The 24,209-nt window shown below is 37.2% G+C and overlaps 1 protein-coding gene across 2 annotated transcripts in view; it reads left to right on the top strand.

The window, feature by feature from the left end:
* Positions 1–241: 241 nt before the first annotated feature.
* FGF7 (fibroblast growth factor 7) overlaps positions 242–24,209 on the top strand; it is a 94,484-nt gene continuing 70,516 nt past the window's right edge. The window contains exons 1-2 of one of the 2 annotated variants that reach the window (XM_043986796.1): positions 242–426; positions 1,390–1,602. In XM_043986796.1, coding sequence (XP_043842731.1) covers positions 387–426; positions 1,390–1,602 — 253 coding nt within the window. In that variant the 5' untranslated portion in view covers positions 242–386. Of the gene's footprint in view, positions 427–1,040; positions 1,603–24,209 lie in introns of both variants that reach the window. The other variant, XM_043986795.1, reaches the window with a different exon arrangement.

The following is a 24,209-nucleotide window of genomic DNA, read 5'->3' as shown; positions in this document are numbered from 1 at the left end:
TAAGAATCAGAGCAATTTGTTTCTAGAAAGTAAGTACCAACTTTGAGATTTCAGTATAAACTATGTTCATAGCTCCCTCTGATGACCATTGGACACTACACAAGTCTCCTTTTATTCTTGCTGGTGCATTCAACTAACAGCTCACTGGTTAAGTTTTAATTGCTTCCAATGAGGTCAGCAAAGGTATTTATCGAAAAGCACTGAATAACAGACTCTACACACACGAGCACGCATACACACACACACACGCGCGCGCACACACACAGAGAAAATCCTCTTGCGTGTTGATTTATGGAAACAATTATGATTCTGCTGGAGTCTCTCAGCTGAGAAATAGTTTTTAGCTACAGTAGAGAGTCTCATGTTGCAAAAGGCAGACAACAGAAATGGAATACTTATATATCCAGCTGTTATCAAGAGAAACAAGTAAGTTATTGTTATTTGTCCTTTAAAATAACGTTTAAGGTTTTCTAATAGTTAATTTCTTTTTCTCTTTTTGTTCAGAACTAGAGGGGAGAAGCAGAGTTAACAGATTTTCTAGGCATGCTGTTAAGATCTATAGCAATTACCCTGCATATAGCTTATGTAAAGATAAGGTTGAAGCTCTCCAGAGCAATCCTGACATTTAAAACCAGACAAATGTGGGCAGTTCTGTAGAAAATAATTGGTTAACCACAAAAGTGAAAGCATGAAATAAAGAAATGTAGAAGCATTTGCACTTAGCTAAGAATAAGTTGAGAAGTTTATTTAAAGCAATAGCCTTAAATACAACATTCTTATTAGGAAATAGCAAATGGAAATGAATAATATAACAAGGAATGTATCTGTATGTATATGTATATACTAACATAAAATGTATAGACAGTCAATTTAAGAGATTGACGTCCTCTTTGGGAGTACTTTTTGTGTGAGTCAGTCTTTAAAAAGTATAAGTTAAACCATACCCACTAATAAATGAAATTGTCTGCTGAGATTTATATATGCAACTTTTCACTCCTTCCTCCCCCCCTTCCCTTTTTTATTGCTTTCAATACAAACAGAGGATTCAAGTAGCAAAGCAGGTCCAGACAACTGAGCTTATTACAACCTGTTTTTTGAAGGATATCTCAACTGAAAGGTACTGGAGGAGCCATCCTCCTGATATCAGTGACTAAAAAGGATAAGGATCCCCATTTGGAAAGAACCACCAATCTCAATTAAGTAGATCGACCATTCACTGCCAAGGTAGAAGGAGGTCAATGACCTAGGAGCAACGGTCCAACTTGAGATTGGATTTTCATTATGGTATTCCTGAACACCCAGGGCACTGCACTATAATGCACAAATGGATACTGACATGGATCCTGCCAACTCTGCTCTACACATCATGCTTTCACATTATCTGTCTAGTGGGCACCATAGCTTTCGCTTGCAATGACATGACTCCAGAGCAAATGGCTACAAATGTGAACTGCTCCAGCCCTGAGCGACACACTAGAAGCTATGATTACATGGAAGGAGGAGATGTAAGAGTGAGAAGACTTTTCTGTCGAACACAGTGGTATCTGAGGATTGATAAACGAGGAAAAGTAAAAGGGACACAAGACAAACAAACTAATTATAGTAAGTATGCCTCTATTTTTAAAAAACCTATAGTTTATAAGTCTTGAAAGTATGTAAAGAGGTAAATTTTCAGTAAGTCAGATGAGTCCTCTGTTTTCTTTTTTCTTTCCTCACATTAATCTGAACAAGCTTTTCTCAATTATTTAATATTGGGGTGTTTGGATTGTGTCAATGTAAATATTTCCTTGGTGCAGTATAGATCTACTGATATAATCATCCTAGCTGGTAAACTGAGCCAACTTGAAAAAATAAAATTACATGTCTTATTCTCAAAGTGCTCATGAAAGTCAAACAAAACGTAAGTGGAACCGTTCACAAAGAAATGATTTAATATTTTCAAGTTAACTTAATAGAAGTCTAGTTTGGTATGAAGTGCTCATTAAATGATGACTGAAAAACCTTACCATTACTTAGTTTTTAAACAATCTATTTTATGATTGAGTACTATACTCTCAATAGCAATGCTTTACACTTATGTAATAAAGAGGAATCTGGGTGTTGTTTTTTTCATCAGTTCATATTGTTATCGGTATATATTAAGTTCCTGTCTACTGGCCAAAAAAACCACAGGCTGATTCTTCTCTACATTTTGTTTATTTGAGGTCTTCTTTGCATGAGTTCTATTTTATTCTATGCATATATGAATGCAAAACATTTCAAGAAAAAGAAAGCTAAAGTTGAAGAGGTGTTAATACTCATGACTTAAAGGTCTTCCATCCCTCCCCCACTATTTTCCATTTAAACTACCCAAATGACAAATTCTATTTTCTGTTTTGAAAGTCTATTGCTGATTATATTAGTTCACTTAATGAAAGAAAAGATATTACTTTTAAAAAGAGTAAAGGGACCAATTTCCTCAAATAATATATAAAATGCTTTGGGAGAAAAACAATTGGGGGATAAAATTACCAAGAGAAACTAGATTTTATTTGTTTGCAGCACTAAAAAGCAGATGCTGCAATCGTATTTCATCTTGGCACTGTGTGTAGTAAGTTCCACTGAAAATGATCACATCAAAATAATGATAAAATATGCTTTTTATTATAATTTTATGCTATTCCACCAAATAAAGTACAGTTACACAACTTTTTGTATTAACTATAGGGTCACTTTAATGATTTCTTATTATCACTTAGGATTTAATCATCACCCCCTCTGATTTCACTAATTGTATTATTTTGGTTCCTGAAGAAGTCCCTAGTGGTAATAAATCTTGATTCGTTAAAAATTCATTCTGGGAATTTTTTTAATAGATTTCCTCTCATGAGAAAAACCAGAGTATTTACTATAATTATCTAATCTAGAGGCTACTGAGATGTCATATATTTAACTAAGTGCAGGGTGGGAGAAAGCATACTGGCTTTTGGGAAACCTGGGTTATACTTCCATTTCTGTCACTAACCAGCTTGTGCAATACCTTCTGGGACTCAGTTTCCTCATTTGTAAAATGAGACTTTTTTTTTTACTAGTTTATCTTGAAGGCTCCTTTCAGATCTTAAATTTTATTCAAAATCTATCTATATATGCATGCATATATATATCTAACTTTCCACATAGGGGTATGTAAATGCTTATGCCTCAGCTCATTTGATAAACTTTTCATTTTATAAATGAGATAACCGTGTATTCACTCATGCATAGTACCACAACTTATGTATAAATTGTGCTACTTTATATTCAGGAGGCCATTATATACATGTGAATATATGATGTTGTTAACATTTGCACCCATATTTGCTTTTCTACACATGTATGTGCAGTTTTTTTTTAAAGGACCTATTAGATACTTATCACTCACAAGGATTGAACAATTAGATGCGAATATAATGAAAAGTGGGCAGGATGGCAAGGGTTTTAATCCTTGTTTCCCTATTAGCTATCTGTGTGATTTTAGACAAATTAAGAAGTTTCTCTAGGTCTCAGTTTCCTCATTTGTAAACTAAAGCATTTGGATTAGATGACATCTACGATCTCTTCCAGAGCTTAAGATTTCTGATGACAAGATAAGCTGTCAAAACTAATTCCATGTGGCAGTGAGAGCGATTTAATTGACCTGGAATGGATCTTGGAGGTCATGTAGTAGTACTGCCATGTTCTCCACTTCATTATGGTTCTAAATAACACTAAAATATTTGCATTAGAACAGAAGAAAAAGAGAGAAGAGATGGGCAAAGGAAGCATAAAGTTCAGTGTCAAAGCAATAGTGTACATTTTAAAAATGGCACTTTGAGAATCTAGTTGCATTGTCATTCAATTCAGAATGCAATTGTATTGTATTTGTAATAAACTTAAAGTATGGATCCACTTGGATTTTCTTAAAACTCTAAACCCAAATCTACTGTACCTGAGACAAACTATGATTTGGACCCAACATGGTATGGATGAACTCTGAATAGTCAAAAAATTAATACCAATTTGGTAGACCATCTCTTCTTTAAATTATTATTTCTATAGTTAAAAGAAGAAAGACTAGTCTATCTTAGTCTAAATTAGAATGCCATGAGACCTTTGTATGTGAAATGGCATAATATACCTTAGATAAATTTTGATACTAAGATTTATCTTGATCTTATAAGCTATTTCCTACACAGAGAGTGAAAACCTTGCTTCAGAAGGTAAACTTTCCAGGAAAGGGTACAAATCAGATCAGAAACTTCTGGCAAACTCTTTGCTTGCAGCTGTTATCAATTTTTTTACAATTATGAGAACTTATGAAATACTGTCATTTTCACATCTGAGGCTGATTTCTTTAATAGTAATAATAATAGCTACAATTTGTATAGGACTTTAAGGCTTGCAAAGCACTTCAGAAATATTATCTCCTCTTAGGCTCACAACCCTGGGAGGTAGATGTTATTACTTACTTCCATTTTGCAGATGAGGAAACTGAGGTATACAGAGGTTAAGTGACTTGCCCAGGGTCATACTATCTGAGGCTAGATTTGAACTCACGCCTCCTTGAATCCAGGTCCAGTGCTTAATGTATTGTACTACACATAGGTACCCCACAATATCTTGGAACACACTATAGGTTTCCCTATAATCATAAGAAGATCAAGTACCTTGCTGCTACAGGATATTGGTGTTAGGTAGAAAGAAGCATTCTACTTGAATTAGACAGAATCGATAGAAAATGATGCTAGGAAATTCTGGGGATAGATAAAGATCTTGACAACCATAAACTACCACATGAAAGTTGGAGGAATTTACTTGCATCTTTAATGTTTTCTGAAAACAAAAGGTGCAGCTTGATAGCTTTGGAGTTAGAATACCTTCCCTTTATGCATTGAGTAGATAAAAAAAACGGGGACCATATCTTCAAACTGCTTTGTAATCACAACACTAAAGAAATACAGAAAATATGGAAACAGCAATTTAATGATGATTACCACCCACATCTGTTGCTTCCCCTTTCATCAACAAGAGGTTGAAAGCAAATTAGGAATCTGAGCAAGTTGAAGAGCAGAGTTAATAACAGTGTCAATCAGACAGTCAATAAACTTTTATTAAACACCTACTATGTGCTAGGCCCCGTGTTAAGTGCTTGGGATATAAAGAAAGGCAAAACATTTTCTGCCCTTGAAGAGCTTCTATTCTATTGGAGAAGACAACATACAAACAACTAAATACAAATAAGATATAAACAGGATAAATTGGAGATAATCAACAGAAAGAATGGACCAACATAGTGTCAAATAACAAAATCAGTGACTTTATTTGTAATCTCTAAAATTTATTAATTACTAATGAGTTCAGATACCTTTTGTCAATGTGCCTGTCTGAGACAGTTAAATTTCACATGAAATTCTGGTTGCCGACAAAATGACCAACTTTGTTAAACAGAATTATTACTCTCTCAGTTATTAAGAATCTTCTCTCTACCACCATCATATACCTGACTTGAAGGAGCAAATGATGCTGATGGATGTGGACCGGGGTTTTGGCAAAGTGGTAATTTCACTAGTACAGGTAGCATAGAAGTTAAGGCATAGGAATCAGCATTATGAGGGATTGGTAAATGAAGGATTGGTGCTCGTAAATTCTACTATAGGAGAATTATTATTACAGGAACTCAGACTTATGACTATGATATCCCGAAAAAGGGTTTTGGGATTGATGCTATATGTTACATTCATGTGTGTGTGTGTGTGTGTGTGTGTGTGTGTGTGTGGTCAGGGGAAATGGGATAGGGTGTAGACTTGTAATTTCACTAGTGTGGGGAAGCCCTGTGGATTCAGCCTATTTTAATGCATAAGAGGACTGCTTGCAAGCATTTAATAGTTATGTGATTTGCTTGGGATTACACAGCTAGTATATGTCAAAGTGAACCCAGGTCTTCCTGACACCAAAGCTAGTGCATTTTATATTGTATGAAGAATGAAACTGAGCTACCTTAGGCTGCTCATGCCCTTTTTTTTAGAAGAGAGAAGGAAGTAGAAAACTATTCTATTGCCTCTGAGCAAGAAAACTTCAAAATGGGTTCATGAAGAGTGGAAAATGACTAAATTAATGATGAACAGCAACAACAACAACAACATGGGAAAGTGGAAAGAGTATTGGATTTGAAGTCAGAGGAGCTCGGTTTTAATCCTACCTTTATTGCTTCCCACCAGAGAGATTTTGAGCTAATCATTTAATCTGCTCGAGCTTCAGCAATCTCATCTGCTTGGTCTAAATGGTTTCTAAGGTCTCTAATAGCTCTACACTTATGATGCCTTGATCTGATTTCAGATTCTTCCCTACCTGTGCCTGTATTGGGTTTTAAGTAAAAATCAGCTTAGCTTATTAGATGTTTTATTTAAACTCAGAATCTTGGATATATAATAGACAAGTGACAGATAGGGCATCATGCAAGTAAAAAGAAATTCTCAAAGAAATTCTAAAATAAAATCATAACCAGAACATATTATTTATTTATTTATTTGAACATAGGGCTTCTTAAGGGCTAGGGAGAAGATGGGTCAGGCTGTCACTGCCAGGCAGGATAGATGCTAGAGAGGTAGTCTTGGAGGAAGTAAATGCAAAAAAGGTGTGTGTGTGGCGGGGCATGGGGGGGGGGTTGTCTCTTACTTATATCAAGGACTAAGAAGTCCCTGACCATTTATCCTCTCTGGCTATTCCAGACTTAGCCGTTATGCTGGTTACAGAAAAATAGACCATTAACTTGGGTCTATGTGAAACAGAGTAATAAGAGCAAAATGGATCTTTACAACTCATGACCCAAACTGAAGAACCAGTTACTTCCTCTGAAGCAGGATAAATATTATTAGGCATAGCAAAGACCCTGTTTACAGCTGGTATTCTATTGCTGGTGTCTCAGATCTTTTCCTGGGAGACTGGGCTGGAGGGAGGGGTGGGAGAGGACGAGTAGAAGGGACTGCAAACAAGAATGGCCACCAGCAGCCAGAGGAAATCACTCTGCACCTGACAGAAATAACACTGCTATTTCAGTAGGGGAATTGAGGTGCCAAGTGAGAACCAGCAGAAGCAGCACATTGAGAAGCTCATAGCAACTTTGAGAGACAAATGTGATGGACAGTCCAGATTATCCCATAGAATTTTCTTGCTTTCAGCATCCAATTACAAGAGAGTCAACTCCTCCTCCCCAATGGTCAATATTGCCGCCTCCTTTAAAACAGCAGAAATGTTTAATTGCCACACACCACAGCTCTGAGAGGAAGTATCCCTCGCTTAGTTATAATTGAGCACCATAAGTTCTGTAGTGAGAGAAGGGATGGGCCTTCTGAGGAGCAGCCAGCAATTTGGCAATAGTCTTGGACAGTTCCACTATGATGGGATGTGACCTAAGAATTGGACGGGGGGGGGGGGTGCGGTGGGGGGGATGGGGTGTGGAACACAATGGTGTTGTCGGATAGGATTTGGCAGAGAGAACTTGAGGAACTCAATTAGTCAACAATTCTTTGGGTAGGATCCTGCTCAAGAGTAACCTCTGCTAGAGACTGGTAAATATAATTTTCAGTCCCTAAATGTGGAAGTTGTAAGATCTCTTACTTTCCAACCTACTTCTAGCAAGTGATTTACTGTAGAAGGAAAGAAAAGTCACAACAATTTTTTCAAAAGGCAAAAGTAATACTTTTTTTTAAAAGGTAGGCCACTAGGACTTGCCTATTGAATCTGAGTCAATGGACTTGATTCAGAAGGTAGCTAATTCTAACCTGGTGATCCTTTGTAGCCGTTCTTGGTAAAGTAGTCAATCAATAGTCAGCCAGTCAACAAAGCATTTATTAAATGCTTTCTATGTGCCTGACACACTGTGTTAAGGACAAGGGATACCCCCCTAAAATATAAACACAGTTCCTGTTCTCAAAGAGCATATTCTAAGGAGAGAGACAATACATAAATAACTAGGTACCTATAAGATGTATTAATGTGAGGAAATATGGGAGGGGGAAGCAGCTCAGAATCTCAATTGCAATGTCTCCAAAGTAGGTGAAATAGACATTATTACTTGTGGTAGGTCTTAGAAAATTTCAAGTATCATTTTACAATTTTTCATTTTACAGATTCCCTATACCCTATTTCCTACATAATTCCTTTAAATTTTGGTCCCCATTAGCTTATCCACCTCTACCTTTGTAGATCTTTGCCTGACCTGTCTAGGACCCATTAGCCTAGAGAGTCAATGCCCTCTCTTGTTTTCTAGATTATACATGCGGGAAGTGGTGATAATTGAAAGAACTGCATATCTTGAACCATTAAGACTCAGTTCTCTGGTGCCCTTACTCACCTTTGGACCCTTCTGTCCTTCCCTGAGGTTCACAGGTGGTGATATAAGGGGAAGAAATTCCTGCTCAGATGACACCAGAAAGGATGGTAACTGTTAATCTAGAGCAGGGGTTCTTAACCAGGAGTCCATGGATAGATTCCAGAGGATCCATAAATTTAGATGGGGGAAAAATTACATCTTTATTTTTACTCACCTCTAGCTGAAATTGAACATTTCCTTCAATTATAATTGTAGGTATCTAACCCCGCTAGTATCAGACTGCCCAAAGCATCCACAACAACAACAAAAAAAATTAAGAATCCTTGGTAGACAGTCCTGAGCATGGTGAAAAGAGCATTAAACTGGAGACACAGCTTGTGTACAAGGTTGGAATGAAGCAGAAAAATGATCATAATGTCCTTTATTTTTCTTTGTTTTTGCAAAGGCTTGTTCCTAATTCCTTTAGATCTGTATTAGCAAAGCAGTTTCAATGAATTAGGTAAAGAGTACCCCTAGGACTGCACTGGGGGAAGGATTTGGATTCCTAAGATTTCTTAAGGAGAGCTCCCCACACCCACTTTCTTCTTTCCCAAAGTGGAAAATCAATCGGTAGGAAGAAAAGGCATGATCTTTGATTATGTGAGCTATTTCTTTCCAACACAGTCCAGTAGCTTTAGGTAAATCAAGGGGGCTTCCCTGCAAACTTCTATTTTCCCTGTGGTATATTCAATTTCCTTATAACCAGTGATACTGGAAAATAAGCCTCCAGAAAGTCTGAGAAGCTACATAAAAGAGCCACTACAAATATCTTTTATTGTTTAACTCTATTTTGGCCCAGTTCGCAGTTTTATCATTTGTCAAGTGAGGAGGTTGGGATCATATGATCTCTAAAGTCTCTTGAAACTCTAAATCCTATGATCCTATTGGCTTTGGAGATTTCTATCTCAAGGCATGCCAACTCAGTAAGTAAAGTAAGTCTCGTCTTGATTCTCATACTGTGTGAGTGGGGATGCTAGAGTAACATTCAATTCAATCCAAACATTTATGAAGCTCCTACTATGTGCAATGAACTCTGATTGGTGCTGTGGACATAAAATCTTACACAGAAGTTTCTGCCTGCAAAGGGCTTACCTTCTGCTTCTTGGGATACCACCCACAAAGATACATATATGAACAAAGGGAGTACTGGGGGCAAAAGAGATTTAAGCAAAGTGCTGGAGAAATAATTTGAGGAGGGAGAGATCACTTTCAGCTGGGGTGGGAGGTCAAGAGAAATTCAGTGGAGGAGATAGCATGTAAGACAACTCATGGTGATGGGAGAGAAAGATTCTGAAAGGTATAATTAAGGAAGGAGTTCATTGCAGGTACTGAGGGAGTGGTCCCGCCTGGAAATACGTGAAGCATCCCAAAGTATTAAAAGTGGGGTTCTTGTTTTTTTGGGGGAACTGGTTGTTAGGGATCCTTCAGTAATGTGTAGATACATATCAATAATAGAGGGAATGAGGAGAGAGGAAAACTAATTCAACACTGATGTCTTGGTGTAGCATTACCATGTTTAGGCAGTGATACTATCTTCACAAGGGCCATGCCTGAAGAACAGTGAGCAGGAGCTAGTTGTAGCCAAAGTAGAGTGATTCGTTTGTATTCAGGTTAGCTCCTCTATGGAGGAGTCAATGGAATCACTTTACAGGGAAGAGTTTAGGGTACCTCAAAATCTTTTAAAATCAAGAGTTTAATTATGTGTATGAGGGAAGGGTCAAGAAGAGAAGGGGGAAGGGGAGGGAGGAGAGAAAAAGAGAGAGTGAGAGACAGAGGAGACAGAAAAAGAGACAGACAGAAGACATAGAAAGTCATAGAAACAGAGATGTAGACAGAACAATAATTAGATTTTTGATTTATAGTGATCATACCTTCATACATGGTAAGTACTGAAAGGGCTTAGATATATTGGAATCTCAGAACATCAGCTCTAGGATCTTTCTTCAGGAAAAGGTGGGTGGGGAGGAATTTCCTTTTAAATTTATAGTGACCATAGCTTTATATAATAAGTAATAACAAGGTCTAAAGATAGTAGAATATCACAAAACATCAGTTCCAGGACCTATTTTTGCTAGGGATAAGGAAAAGGGCCAGAGCTAAAATTTCCTTGTTCGTCCCTGTGGCAGTGGGACAGGATCAAGGAACTAAAACAAAACATGAACTCTGGGAATATTGGATTTAGTTTAAGACTGCAGGGACAGAGTTTAGAAGAGATTAGGGTAGTTGACTGTTATAGTTGTTTCTTGGACAGGAGGTGTATTTTTATTAGTCACAGTTATAGGGAGCATTGAGCTTTTAGTAACCTTTGCTTACTATTCAGGATCATTCTAAAAACTCATTTATCTTTCAAGGATAATGGAAGGTGAAATAATGCTTTACAGATTTAAAAAGCATATTTATCATGTTTTAATCAAAGATACCACATTTTCCATTTTATCTGTTTACAAGATCAGTAATTAATGTTGAGAAAATGAGTTGGGACCAATTTGTACACAACTTTACCCAATAACTTTTCCCCAAATTCTAACGATTGTTTAAACCTAGATTATGACAAAGTTCCATTCAGTTAGGGGTTTGTTTCAATTGTTGCCTAGAACTGGTTTGAGTCGATGTTGTAGTTAGTGACAGAGAGATGGGGTGGGGGAGAGGGAGAAAAGAGGAGAGGGGGAGAGGTGGGGTGGGAGGGAGAGACTTGCCAGAGGTTTTTATTAGAGGTAGATAGTCAAGATTTCATACTGAATGAGTTGTAGTATGACTCTACAAATCACCATATCTTCCCCCCCCCCATTTTTGTTTTTGGTGTGAGGCAATTGGGGTTAAGTGACTTGCCCAGGATCACACAGCTAGTAGTATTAAGTGTCTGAGGCCATATTTGAACTCAGGTCCTCCTGAATCCAGGGTTGGTGCTCTATCCATTGCGCCACCTAGCTGCCCCGCCCCCATTATTTATCTTCTACTAGATAAAGGCTTTTGAATCTTTTTTTGGTGTTATGGATCCCTTTGGCAGTATGGTGAAACCTACGGACCTTTCCTCAGAAAGATGTTTTTAAAGGAATAAAATAAAATGCATAGGATTACAAAGGAAACCAATTACATTGAAATAGTTATCAAAATTGAAAAAACAACAACATGACTACAGGTAAAGAAGCATAGTAAGACTGTTGGTGAATGACATTAGGTCTATTATAATCTAGTTCTATATTGCTTTTCTTATGGGCCATGGAGCACATTCTTTACTAGGGCAAAGGAGGGAGCTTCCTCCATTTCTGAGCAACATTCTCACCCACAGCCTGGGGCTGTATAAGAATGCCTTAAAGCATGAATTCATCTTTCTTGTATGATTGAACCTTTTGGCAATCTAGTGAAGCCTATGGGGCTCTTCTCAGAATAATGTTTTTAAATGTACAGGATTACTAAGGAAATCAATCATATTAATATACAGTAATAAAGGGTTTTTTTAATTAAAAAGGTTCTTGAACCTCATTCCAACTAACTATGCCTTCTAGGTGCCCTACTGAGTACAAGCATCATTCTGAATTCTTGGGGAATGATCTTATCTGCGTATTTAGTCATTGTATGCCCCTAATACTTCTAACTATTATGCCTTGAGTTAAAAATAATAGTTTTGAGAAGAGCTGAAAAAGGGGGCAACTAAAGGTTAGTACTCTAATCTATAAAGAGGAATATGATTGCAAAATCTTTTCAGGCACAAATAGGACAAATATTTAACAGTTTGCCCAAACTCAGAACACTGGAACAGGAAAGGAAACTTTAAAGTGAAGGGCATGGGACAGGAAAAAATATAGGAATTTTGCTTTCTAGTGATAATAAACCTTTGGATATTATTAACCCCAAAGTCTCAAGAGACTAAAAATACAAAACAACTTCAAGGATTCATATAAATTCACATAATCATTACCATTCTCATCATCATAGCTCACATTTATGTAACGCTTTAAGGAATGCAAAGAGCTCTACATATATAATTTCATTTGATTCCCCACAACAACCCTGAAAAGTAGGTGCTATTATTATTCCCATTTTACAGATAAAGAACCTGAGGCTGAGAGAAGTTAAGTGACTTGTCCAGGGTCATACAGCTAGGGAGTGGCAGAGGCAAAATTTGAACTCAGATCTTCTGACTTCCAATACCAACACTGTGCCATCTAGCCACTGGAGAATTGAAAAGGCTCTTGAGAGGTCAATTTGATTTGAGCTTCTAGAAAAGTGTTCCATATCTTTAATAATTTTCATCACTTCTCTTAATCTCAATTTTCTTCACTGCACTGGACATGATGCATAAGGGCTTGAGTATCATGAAAGAAGGACTTTTTCCAAATGTTTAGTCTCCATATCCCTTGATACATAGTCTTATTGGCTTCTTTTTTTTCATCAGGGTGCTGCATCGTTGACTTACGTTCAGTTTGTGATCAGCTATGGACAATATGTTTTTCTGTTCTGTTCTTGTGCCAAGTTAATCAAGTTAATTGGCATCCTATTCTGGAATTATTATTTGCTTTTATGTGTATCCCCTTCACTCATTCATTTGACAAGGATTTAGTGCTAGGCACTGTTTCAAACAGTTCCTGCCTGCAAAGTTTATAGTCATTTGGGGAGAAACAGCATAAACACAGATAAGTAAATACCAAATTTATATTATGTAATGTAATTCACAGGGGAAAGGGCACAAGCAACTAACTGGGAAAGATGAGGATAAGAACCTGTGAAAGAGGTGACATTTGATCAGAGCCTTACATGACTTTGGAGATTCTATTTGGAAGGGAGGAGACAGTGCATTTCTAGCTTGCACAAAGTCATGGAGATGAGAGATGTAGTATCTTATATGGGAAACAAAGTAGGCCAATTTTGCTGGAACATGGGGCAGAGTAAAGGAGAACACCGCATAATAATTTAAGAAAGGTAGTCAGGAGCAAGACTGGGAAGAACTCTCAGTGTCAAATAAAGGGGTTTTGTATTTTGCCCTAGAGGCTAAAATAGAAAAGGCCTGGAGAAACCATTAGAATTTCTGGATAAGGGAAATCACACACAGATACCAATGTTTTAGGAGTATTATCTTGGTGGTGGTGTCGAGAGTGGACTGGAGAAAGAAGAAATTGGAGACAGAGACCTATTATGAGGACATTGCAATAGTCTAGGCTGTGATGAGGGCCCCCTCAATGTGAATGGCAGCGATGGGGATGAAAAGAACACAGTGGATGATGTGGATGCAGAAGTGACAATACCTGGCAACGGTGTGGATATGGCAGAGAGGATAGGGGAAGGAGAGGCAATAACAGATGACCCTGAATTTGTGAACCTGGGTCATTGGACGGATGGTGATGTCCTCAACAGAAATAGGGAAGTGAGAAAGAAGGGAGGGTTTTGGGGAAAAGATAATGAGTTCTGGTTTGGACATACTGTGTTTGAGATGCTTATAGGATAAATAATATGTATATATTTGTGTATATATATATGTGCACACATATATGTGTGTACTTTTGTGTGCATATATATGTATGTGTATATATAACTATTTGCATAAGATGGTACTTGAAGCCACAGAAGCTGATGAGATTTCCAAGACAGAGAGAACAGAGTAGAGAAAAGAACATCATCTAGTATTATTTCATCTTTTTTTTTTGTTAGGGATATTCATTCAATAATCATCTTTTTTTGTTATTGTTGTTGTTGTTATGTAGAGTACCAATTACCTCCCCTGAATTTTAGATCATCTGAAAATAAAAGTAGTACACAGCTGGGTGGCACAGAGTGCTGCACCCAGAGTCAGGAAGACTCATCTTCCCGAGTTCAAATCTGGCCTCAGATGCTTACTGTGTGACGCTGGGCAAGTCATTTAACCCTTGTTTGCCTCAGTTTCCTCATCTGTGAAATGAACTGGAGAAGGAAATGGCAAACCACTCCAGTATCTTTGCTCAGAAAATTCCAAAATGAGATGATAAAGAGTTTGAAATGACTCAACAACAACAAAGAAAACGAGCATATTCTTAATTCTTTGTTACACATTATAAATAAAAAGGTTTTTGAAAAGAAATAGATATAGGACTGGTACCTGATGCAAACTGCTTAATAAATCTCCTTCCCTCCACTCTAAGTTTAGGTTTAATCACTACTAATGATCCTTTGGGTGTAAACTTCAGGTCAACAGAAAGGACAAGAATGGACTTCCCTAGTATGTTAAAGAACTTTCACATAGAATGATACCAGAAGCTTGTCTGAATTCAAGGCAGAGCACATCTATTACTTTCCCTTTGTAAGCTCCTTGGGGCAGGATTGTTTGTCTTTGTATACCTAGTACAGTGCTGGGTACTTGGTAGCCATTTAATAAATGCTTTCTGTTTGGTTGATTCTCTGTCATAAATGAAAAATTAATCCTACTGGGAAAAAGCCATGCTCATTCCATACTCTTTAAGGTAATTGCAAATTGATTGTGTGTTCAAGTTTGGGGATCAATAATGGTCACCAGGGGAAATTTCTGCTGTAGATAACATTTGTTTGGGGGTGTTCTACCCCATCCTATCTGCCCAGGTGCCCTATCCTGTTCTAGTTCTGCCTGATATCAACAAATTCCTGATAATCAATGTATTAATTAATAATGGATTATGCCATGATCCCTCCTTGGGAGACATAAAGGAGATGATGGAAGATAGAAACACTTTTATGAGCCAAAGGATTTAGGCAATCACAGGGCAGGTGGGGAGGTTACACTTTGGGTCTGGGGGCTACTACTGAAAAGATTAGGCCTAGGCTCAGTGGCTAGAATTGTAGGGAAAATTTATCTGATGGCACGAGGGAGATCCTACCCTTATGTCATCTTTACTCCTGTTCTGGTGAGCTAGATGGTACAGTGGATAGAGCACCAGGCCTGAAGTCAGGAAGACCTAAATTGAAATCCAGTTCCAGACACTTACTATCTGTGTGACCCTAGGCAAGTCACTTAACCTTGTTTGCCTCAGTATCCTCATCTCTAAAATGAGCTAGAGAAGGAAATGGCAAACCATTTCAGTACTTTTACCAGGAAAACCCCAAGTGGGGTCACAAAGAGTCAGACATGACTGTAAAACAACTGAACAACTCCTTTTCTAGGAGCCCAACTATAGGTCCCTAACTATGTCTTTGCTGGCCAGCTTGGCCTGACTTTTTTCTACTGCAGGACTTTTTCAGAGAGTTTCACTTGTTGGTTGTTAGACTTCTCTTATTCTCCTATGAGGAGATGAATAAATGAAAACTAGGCATGCCACCATTCAGTTGTTAATTCACCCCTACTCTAATAATACCCCTTAATAACTCACGTTTACATAGTGATTTAAGGTTGAAAAAGAGCTCCCCAAGGGGGCAGCTAGGTTGTGCAGTAGAAAAAGCACTGGCTCTGCATTCAGGAGGACCTGAGTTTAATCTGCCCTCAGACACTTGACACTTGCTAGCTGCGTGACCTTGGGTAAGTCACTTAACCCTCATTACTCACCATCAAAAAAAAAAAGAAAAGAAAAGAAAAAGAAAAGGAGCTCCACAGCAGGCCCTGTTATTTTGGGTACATTCTTTTTTCTAATACCCTTTAATTATATCTTTCTCTATTTTTGTTTGCCTTTATATCTTTTTCATAACTCATTTACATCAGTCAGTTGTGTACATATATTTTCTGTAAAAAACAATCACCATTATTAATCATTCTTCCTGATAGTTATTAAATGCTCAGGGCATCTCACTAACCTCAAAGATGAGCATTATTCAAGGCCACTTCCACTCTCTTTCACAAAAAGTTCTTGGGCAGTACAGTTAGAATTCGAATATGGGGGGCAGCTAGGTGGCGCAGTGGATAAAGCACTGGCCTTGGATTCAGGAGGAACTGAGTTCAAATTTGGCCTCAGACACTTGACACTAGCTGTATGACCCTGGGCAAGTCACTTAACCCTCATTGCCCTGCAAAAGAAAAAAAAAGAAATTGAATATGGGATCGAAAGGCCAAAATGAGAAGTTACTCTGGTGTAGGTTGCCGTTTAAGAGCTCTCTGAAGTCAGCTGTATCTCTAATTCTTGTGTTCAGTGTAATTATACAATATTTATGTACAGAAATAGCCAGTGACTTAAATGATTACATCCAGAACTCCAACATTCTACATACAGTTTGGTCATTTCAGGAAACATTGGGGTGGTCAGCGAACTCGCTACCCAGAATTATGTGGCAACTCAACAGGAAACTCAATGAGTTCAGTGTGTGGTTACTCAACCAAATGTCTAGTTATGCATTAAAATATGCTCTCACTTTTCAATTTTGCCTTAAATATTCAATGTATTACTAATAACTGTGCACAATGAAGTTGAGAATGCCACAGGGGAGGTGGGAACAAAGAGGGAAGAAGACTGGTTTCCAATAATATTTCTTCTTATCTTGAAAAAGGCAGGTTATACTGACTCTAGTTAGCTAAGTGACTTAGAGCTAAGAAGAAATAAAGGAAATAAAGATGTATTAAACGTCTACAATGTGCCAAGCACTATGCTAAGCACTTTAAAAATATTACATTTGATCCTTATAACTACTCTGGGAGAAAAGTTCTCTTATTATCTCCATTTTAGAATTGAGGAAACTGAGGCAAATAGAGGTTAAATAAACTTGACCAGGGTCATACAACTAGCAAGGGACTGAGATTGGATTTGAACCTTAGGTCTTCCTGATTTAGCATAGAGACCACTCTACCTACTTCACTTCCTAGCTGACTAGATAATAATTAATGGGCCAATGGTATTTAAAACCATATAGTAATTTGAAACATGTGGTAAGAAAAATTGCATCTGAAGAACTACATAAAGATTAAATGGTTTGGGTGTTTGCCTCCTCATCTTTTGTGATTCTCACTCATGTTTTCCCATAACTCTTCTGTAAGAGGTACTAATCTAATTATTAAATAACAAAAATTTTACTCTTAGTCTCCTTTTTACAAAATTTCCATGTATTTTCCTCCAAGTTGGCTCAGACACTTTAAATTTATTTTGTTTACAAGTTGCACTATGATTATATTTTTACACCTCCCCGACACATGAATGAAAAGATATTTGTACCTATACTCCTTATTAAATTTATGTATAATTACTGCCAAAACGATTTAAAAAATTCAGTGTGCAAGTCTTTCTGGTCTGTCTTAGAAATTAGGCCCGATAATTCTCTTCTCAACAGGCTCCCAAATCCAAATAGAACACAAAAATAAATAAAGCAAAAAGCAGAGCATTTATTCTAACAAAAACTATTGAAGAATAAATTGATAAAGAAATAGTTGTTTGGTAAATTGTTTCTGTAGTTGGCCATCATTAACTATTTCCTAATCCTCTTTGGAAGGATTCTTGTAAGAAAGGGTCAAAAGAAAGAAAAAGAACATAACCAGTCAGTGCTACAGTAAAATATCTGGAATTTTTGCTTTCTTACAGTACTGGGTGATCCTGGAAAAAAGTAAATCCTGGACAAATTGCCTGACTTTCTTGTTCCTTATTTTTTCTGAAAACTGAACACAAAAATATTAGTCATCTACTGACCTCTCTAGAAAGATTCAGGCCAGTGCCTACTAAAATTACTTCCTTGGCAGGTTCAGGTAGTTGCATTCTTTTAGGTCGCTAGAATATTTTTTAAAAATTACTATGCTTAGCATTAATTAATCCTAAATCAGAGCAAACTAAATTATCTATACTAATGTGGAGCCAGAATAACCTACTTATAGTAGTAGTGAATAGAAAAAATGACCATAAGTAAGAAGACCTGAATTCTTTTTTGGCTTTGCTTTCTATGGGATGTTATCCAAGTTATATTTACTCCAGGCTCCAAGTTTTTCATCAATAAAATGAAAAGATTGAACTAGGCGATCCTTAATAGCCTTATGTTTTGTAATTCTAATCTGAATAACAATAATATCCAATAATAATAATTCTCACATATATCATTTTAACATTTACAGTCTTGTCACTCCACTCCACCAGACAAGTGTTTATAGAAAATTTGTTGTTTGCTGAGTTGCCTTAGAGTTTTCCCTTGGATTGATGATGCTCAAGCTGACTTTGAGGAAGGAGCAATGATCTTGGGGAGGCAGATTAAGGTGAGATCGAGGGTACAGGTTGAGGAGACAGTCTTGGCAAGAAGGAGAGAGGGGACCAGAATGAATGTAGAGAAATTTTTAAGTAGAGAAGATGGGAAATGTGGTATAGTGAGAAGACCATTAGATTTGGAGTCAAGGGACCTGGGTTCAAATACCAGCTTTACCACTGACTACCTATGAGACTTTGGGCAAGTCATTTACCTGGCCTGGGCCTCAGTTTCCTTGTTTGAAGGGGTTAGGCTACAAGTCCGTTTCAGCTCTATGGTGCAGAGATAATTGCTGTGAAATTAACTTGATTTCAGCAAAGTAAAAGGTTGATCTACTTAGAGAAAAGAAGACTGGGATGAAAAAGATTCAGACTGGTCATTTTTAGTTTCTTGTTCTTGTGGTTGTTTTATTCCCCATTTGGTTACTCTTATCCATTCAATGAATGTTTTCATTCCATTAAAAAAACCACACACATTCATGATGTGTTCTAGGTACTGAGACTGAAGATAAATGACAAATTAATATAATTTTGAATCCTTGAAAACAAGGACAATTGTTTCTTTGATATCTTCAGGGCCCACAAAATGTGTCTTTATACACAGAAAATGTTTAATTATTTTTTTCCCTTTAGGATCTTTCACCAGTGATTCCTTTTCATATTTCTTCACTCCAGTTGTTAATTCACTTGCCATCCCAACTAGCAACAACTTATTATAAGGCATTCTGTATGACATACCCCTATCCCCAGTCTGGGACATTTGAACTTATCACTTACTGGTCTAGTGTTAATTGTAACTTTTCAACACATTTTCCCCTCTAGGTTGTCACTATACATAGTTTGTGAAATGGAGAGTTAAAAGAAGCATTTATTCTACCTGGGGCAAATTCAACATGTGCTTCAATTAATTACAATTTTCAAACAAAAAATGTTTAGATCCCCAGTTATCTGCATAATTGCCATAAAAGATAACTTTCAAGTTTATAATAGATATTCTTTCACAAACTCATAGCAAGAGAGGGAAATGACATATCTAAGGAATTTTTAAAATAAGAGGTTATAGGAGTCAATGAATGCATTCTTAATGAATGGCTCATTTCTAATCCAACAAAAGGGTTTTTTTTAATGAATAAATAGGTTATTCAATTTATAACAATACCTTTTTTTGCCTTTTTAGTATATTTAATAGAAATAGTTGAACTACAAAGGATATGCATTTCTAATTTCAGTTTTCTTTGGTCAGTTTGAGCTTAAAAATAAATCATATACACACACATTTTATATATGTACACATGTGTATATATGTACATATAGACATATATACACACATATATCTAATCTGTGTGTATTGTCAGCAGCAGCCAGGATTTGAACACAAATCCTTTGACTCCAAATCCAGTTCTCTTTCTCTTATCCCATGATTTGATTATAATCTTGTATATTCTCCATGAATCTAGAGGTAAGTAGGTAGTGCAGTGGATGGACACACACACACATATACACAGTTGAATATGATTTCTTCCAATCTTTCTTTGAATATATGATTTCTGCAGAAACATATATATCTTTCACATACATCATGCATAACACATAAAACCACAATGTATATTTTGCATATGAATACACACGTAGATACACATACATTTGCATATATACACATATACACAATACCTATGTGTATATGTGCATCTCTCTCTCTCTCTCCCCGCAAATGCCACTGCTAGTGACAGTTCCTAGTCTGGGATATGACTGAAAAGGCCAACCTATGAATAATAGTTGTTTGAAAGACCAAGACTATCCCTTTGACTTACTGCTAAAGGTAGTATTGGTGAATTCTGCTGCTATTGGCAACTGTTATGATCATATACTTCTTGACACATTTGTACAAAGAGAGCCAATCTATTTTCCCTTTCAACATGTTTTTGTTGATGTGTGTCAAACTTAGCTACTTATTTTACTTTTCAACAGTTTCTGGAATTATTTGAAGTTGTGTTTTGGTATGTAACCTTAAGATTTCACTTGACTATTTGTAGTTGTTTCATCACTCTCAGAATGATTGGACCATGGAGCTAGTGTTCTCTACTTTATCCCCATAATAATAATTGCCAGCATTTATACAGAGATAGTGCAGATTTGGTTCTAGACCAACATAATGAAGTGAATATTGCAATAAAGCAAGTCACATGAATTCTTTGGCTTCCCAATGCATATAAAAGCTATGTTTACACTATACTGTAGTTTATTAAGTGTGCAATAGCATTATATCTAAAAACAATGTACATAACTTAATTTAAAAATACAATTCATCTGAACCTTGAGTCAGTTGTAATCTTTTTGCTAGTAAAGGGTCTTGCCTCCAGATTGATAGCTGCTGACTGATCAGGGTGAAGTTTTGGGGGACTCTGGCAGTTTCTTAAAATAAGATGACAATCAAGTTTGCCATATAGATCGACTCTTCCTTTCACTTCAACATTTAGAGTCTGTTGTAGGGTTACTAAGTGGCCTCATTTCAATATTGTTGTGTCTTAGGAAATAGGGAAGCCTGAGAGGAGGGAAAGAGATGGGCCACAGCAATCAGTGGAACAATCAGAACAGACACAACAACATTTATCGATTAAGTTTGGAGTCTTATATGGGTATGAGTCATGGTGCCCCCCAAACAATTACAATAGTAACACCAAAGGTCACTCATCACAGATCACCACAACACATGTAACAATAATAATGAAAAAGCTGGAAATATTGTGAGAATTAACAAAATGTGACACAGAGATGATGCAAGTACATAACTGTTGGAAAATGGCTCTGTTAGACTTGCTTGGCACAGGGTTGCCACAAATCTTCCATTTGTAAAAACCACGATATCTGCAAAGTATGATAAAGTGAAGCACAATAAAACGAGGTACGCCTGCACACTACTTTAAGGTCTGCAAAGCACTTTACAAATATGATCTCACTCATTCCTCACAACAAATATTACCTCACTTGATCTTCCTACCTGGGTGGTAGGTACTATTATTATCTGCATTGTGGTGATGCAGTGGACAGAGCACAGGGCCTGCAGTCAGAAAGACTCATCTTGGTGAGTTAAAATCTGGCCTCAGACACTAGCTGTGTGACCCTGGGGCAAGTCACTTAAGCTTGTTTGCCTCAGTTTCCTCATCTGTAAAATGAGCTGGAGGAGGAAACAGCAAACCACTCTAGTATCCTTGCCAAGAAAACACAAAATGGGGTCACAAAGAGTTGGCCACAATGGATAAAACAGAACAACATCAACAACAGAAAAAGAAACTGAGGCTCAGAGATTTCCTCAAGTCCAGAGTCAGCAGCACAGCCAGGATTTGCCCACAAGTTGTTTGGTTCCAAATCCAGCTCTCTTTTTCTTTTTCCATGATTTTTTTATCATCTTGTGCATTCTCCATACATCTAGGGGTAGCTAGAAGGTGCAGTGGATAGAGGGCTAGACTTGGAGTCAGGAAAACCTGAGCTCCAATATGTCCTTAGACACTTACTAGTTGTGTGACCCTGGTCAAGTTATTTCCTCTATGTCAGCCATAGTTTCTTCATCTGTAAAATGGGAATAGCAATAGCACCTGCCTCTTAAATAAGATATTTTCAAGTGATTTGCAAGCCTTAAAGTGCTATCATTTTAAGCTATTACTATGATTGTTATTGTTATAAATATTAGTGTGGCAAAGATGTGAAGAAGCAAATATTGAATCAATGAGGGCAGACCAATGAAGTCCCAGGACCTTATTCTTTGTAATCCTGTCTTTGGGGGCCCCTAACTGTAATGTACTCTATTCACTAAAATCAGATCCCCTTCAAGACAGCGTCAAGGCAAGCTACAGCCACCTACCCCATATTTCTTACTGAAATTTGCTCTTGTTTCCTCTTCTACTTTGATGAACTAGGTTGGCCAACCCACTGTAGAATGAAAGCTGGAGGTCCCCATTGCCATCTTCCCCAGAGTTTTGACCCTCATTCAAGCTCTAAGCTTCCAAAGGCAAACTCATTCAAGACAGGAAAAACTTAAGAGGTTATAAGCAATACAGTTTCCCTCCTGGAATATATATAGAAGGGTGGCATCTTTTATTCCTATTTATTATGAGGTAGAAGACTGCTTCAATGACCTACCAATTTCTACCTCTTTCCATACTTTTTCATCTTTCAAGTCATTGGATTTAGCTCTTTACTTTCTCTCCTTCTCACGTTTTTCACCAGTTGTGTGGTCTTCATAAATTCCAGGACCCCTCTCTGAGAAGTTTTAGGTATATGGAGCAGGAGAGTAAACCTATAGTGTTTTCTTATTTGATGTTAAATAATGGTGGATAAGTGATAATGACAAAATGGCTCAAGAAAGGATACGTGATGGTTATGATAAATCTAAGTTTTCTAGTCACATAAATGATTCCAATGCCTATTACTGTGCCTTGCACATAACAAGAAGGAAGAAAACAAGTATTTATTAAGCACCTACTATATACAAGGTATTATGCTAAGCACTTTACAGCTTATCTCATTTAAGCCTCTCAACAAACCTGGTAAGTAGGTGCTATTATGATCATCCTTTTCCAGTTGAGGAAACTGAGGCAGAAAGAGGTTTAATGACTTGCCAAGGGTCACACAGCTAGTGTCTGAGGCTGCATTTGAACTCAGGTCTCCTTCACTCCAGTCTCAGTACCCTATTCACTGAGCCACTTATGTAGGTGTTTCTTTTCTTTTATTTCTTTGTGTGTGTGTGTGTTTTTGTATTTTTTTGTAGGCAGGTGTTTCTTAATAAAGGTTTGTTGACTTGAATTCCTTATTATTCTCAGTTAATTCTATTTGCTCTGAGACTTGACATCATATTAGTTGCTGGCCAACAACTCTCTCCCTGCTATACTTCTAATCACCCAGGCTCCCACAAGAAAATAATGATCTTATTTATTTTATGCCCTGTATGTCATTGTAATACTGAATCACGTATGGATGGCTATCACTAATGAAGCCTGCTATAGGTTGACAGCACAGGACTTTGATTTTCAGGCTTATGTCTCTGAAAATAACAGACTCTGTGTAATTGTCCAAAAATATTAGTAGCTCTCCTTGAATATTCAAGGCAAAAACAAGGTAATGAAGAGAGGGGAAAGAGGAAAAGAGGGAAATGGAGGACTGGCAACTTAGGAGAGAAAATAATCTTAAATTGTGGTACACATTCAAGAAATTCCACAATCAAGTCCTGATTCAATTTAATTGAATTAAATTTCAGGCCCACGTTTATTAAGTACCTACTATGTGGTGGGGATAAAAAGAAGAAAAATAATAGAGTCTCTCCCTGGATCACACTTTGTGGGAAGGCACAGATGATGTACTCAGATGTGTGTGTGTGTGTGTGTGTGTGTGTGTGTGTGTGTGTGCGCGCGCGCATGTATGTGTATACACACATATAGATAGATCAATAGATGGATGGATAGATGGATGAGTTGAAAGAATGTATATGGAGAGTGAATGAGTTCAAATCTTGCCTCAGACATTTATTGGATGATGATCATGGTCAAATCACTTAACTTCTCTGTATCTCAGTTTCTTCATTTGTAAAATGAGTAGATTGGACTAGATCTCTAAGAATACTTTTAGATCTAAATATATGATCTCATGATTCCATGTTGGAGGCAAAGAAGAAATGAAGACAAAGTATTCCAGGAAAGGAGCACCTAGGTGGCCCAGTAGAAAGAGCACTGGGTTTGGAGTCAGGAAGACTCATCTTCCTGAGTTCA

This window comes from Dromiciops gliroides, chromosome 2 (genome assembly GCF_019393635.1).
Source record: "Dromiciops gliroides isolate mDroGli1 chromosome 2, mDroGli1.pri, whole genome shotgun sequence".
NCBI classification, from domain to species: Eukaryota; Metazoa; Chordata; class Mammalia; order Microbiotheria; family Microbiotheriidae; genus Dromiciops; species Dromiciops gliroides.
This window is presented reverse-complemented; position numbering and strand designations above follow the sequence as displayed.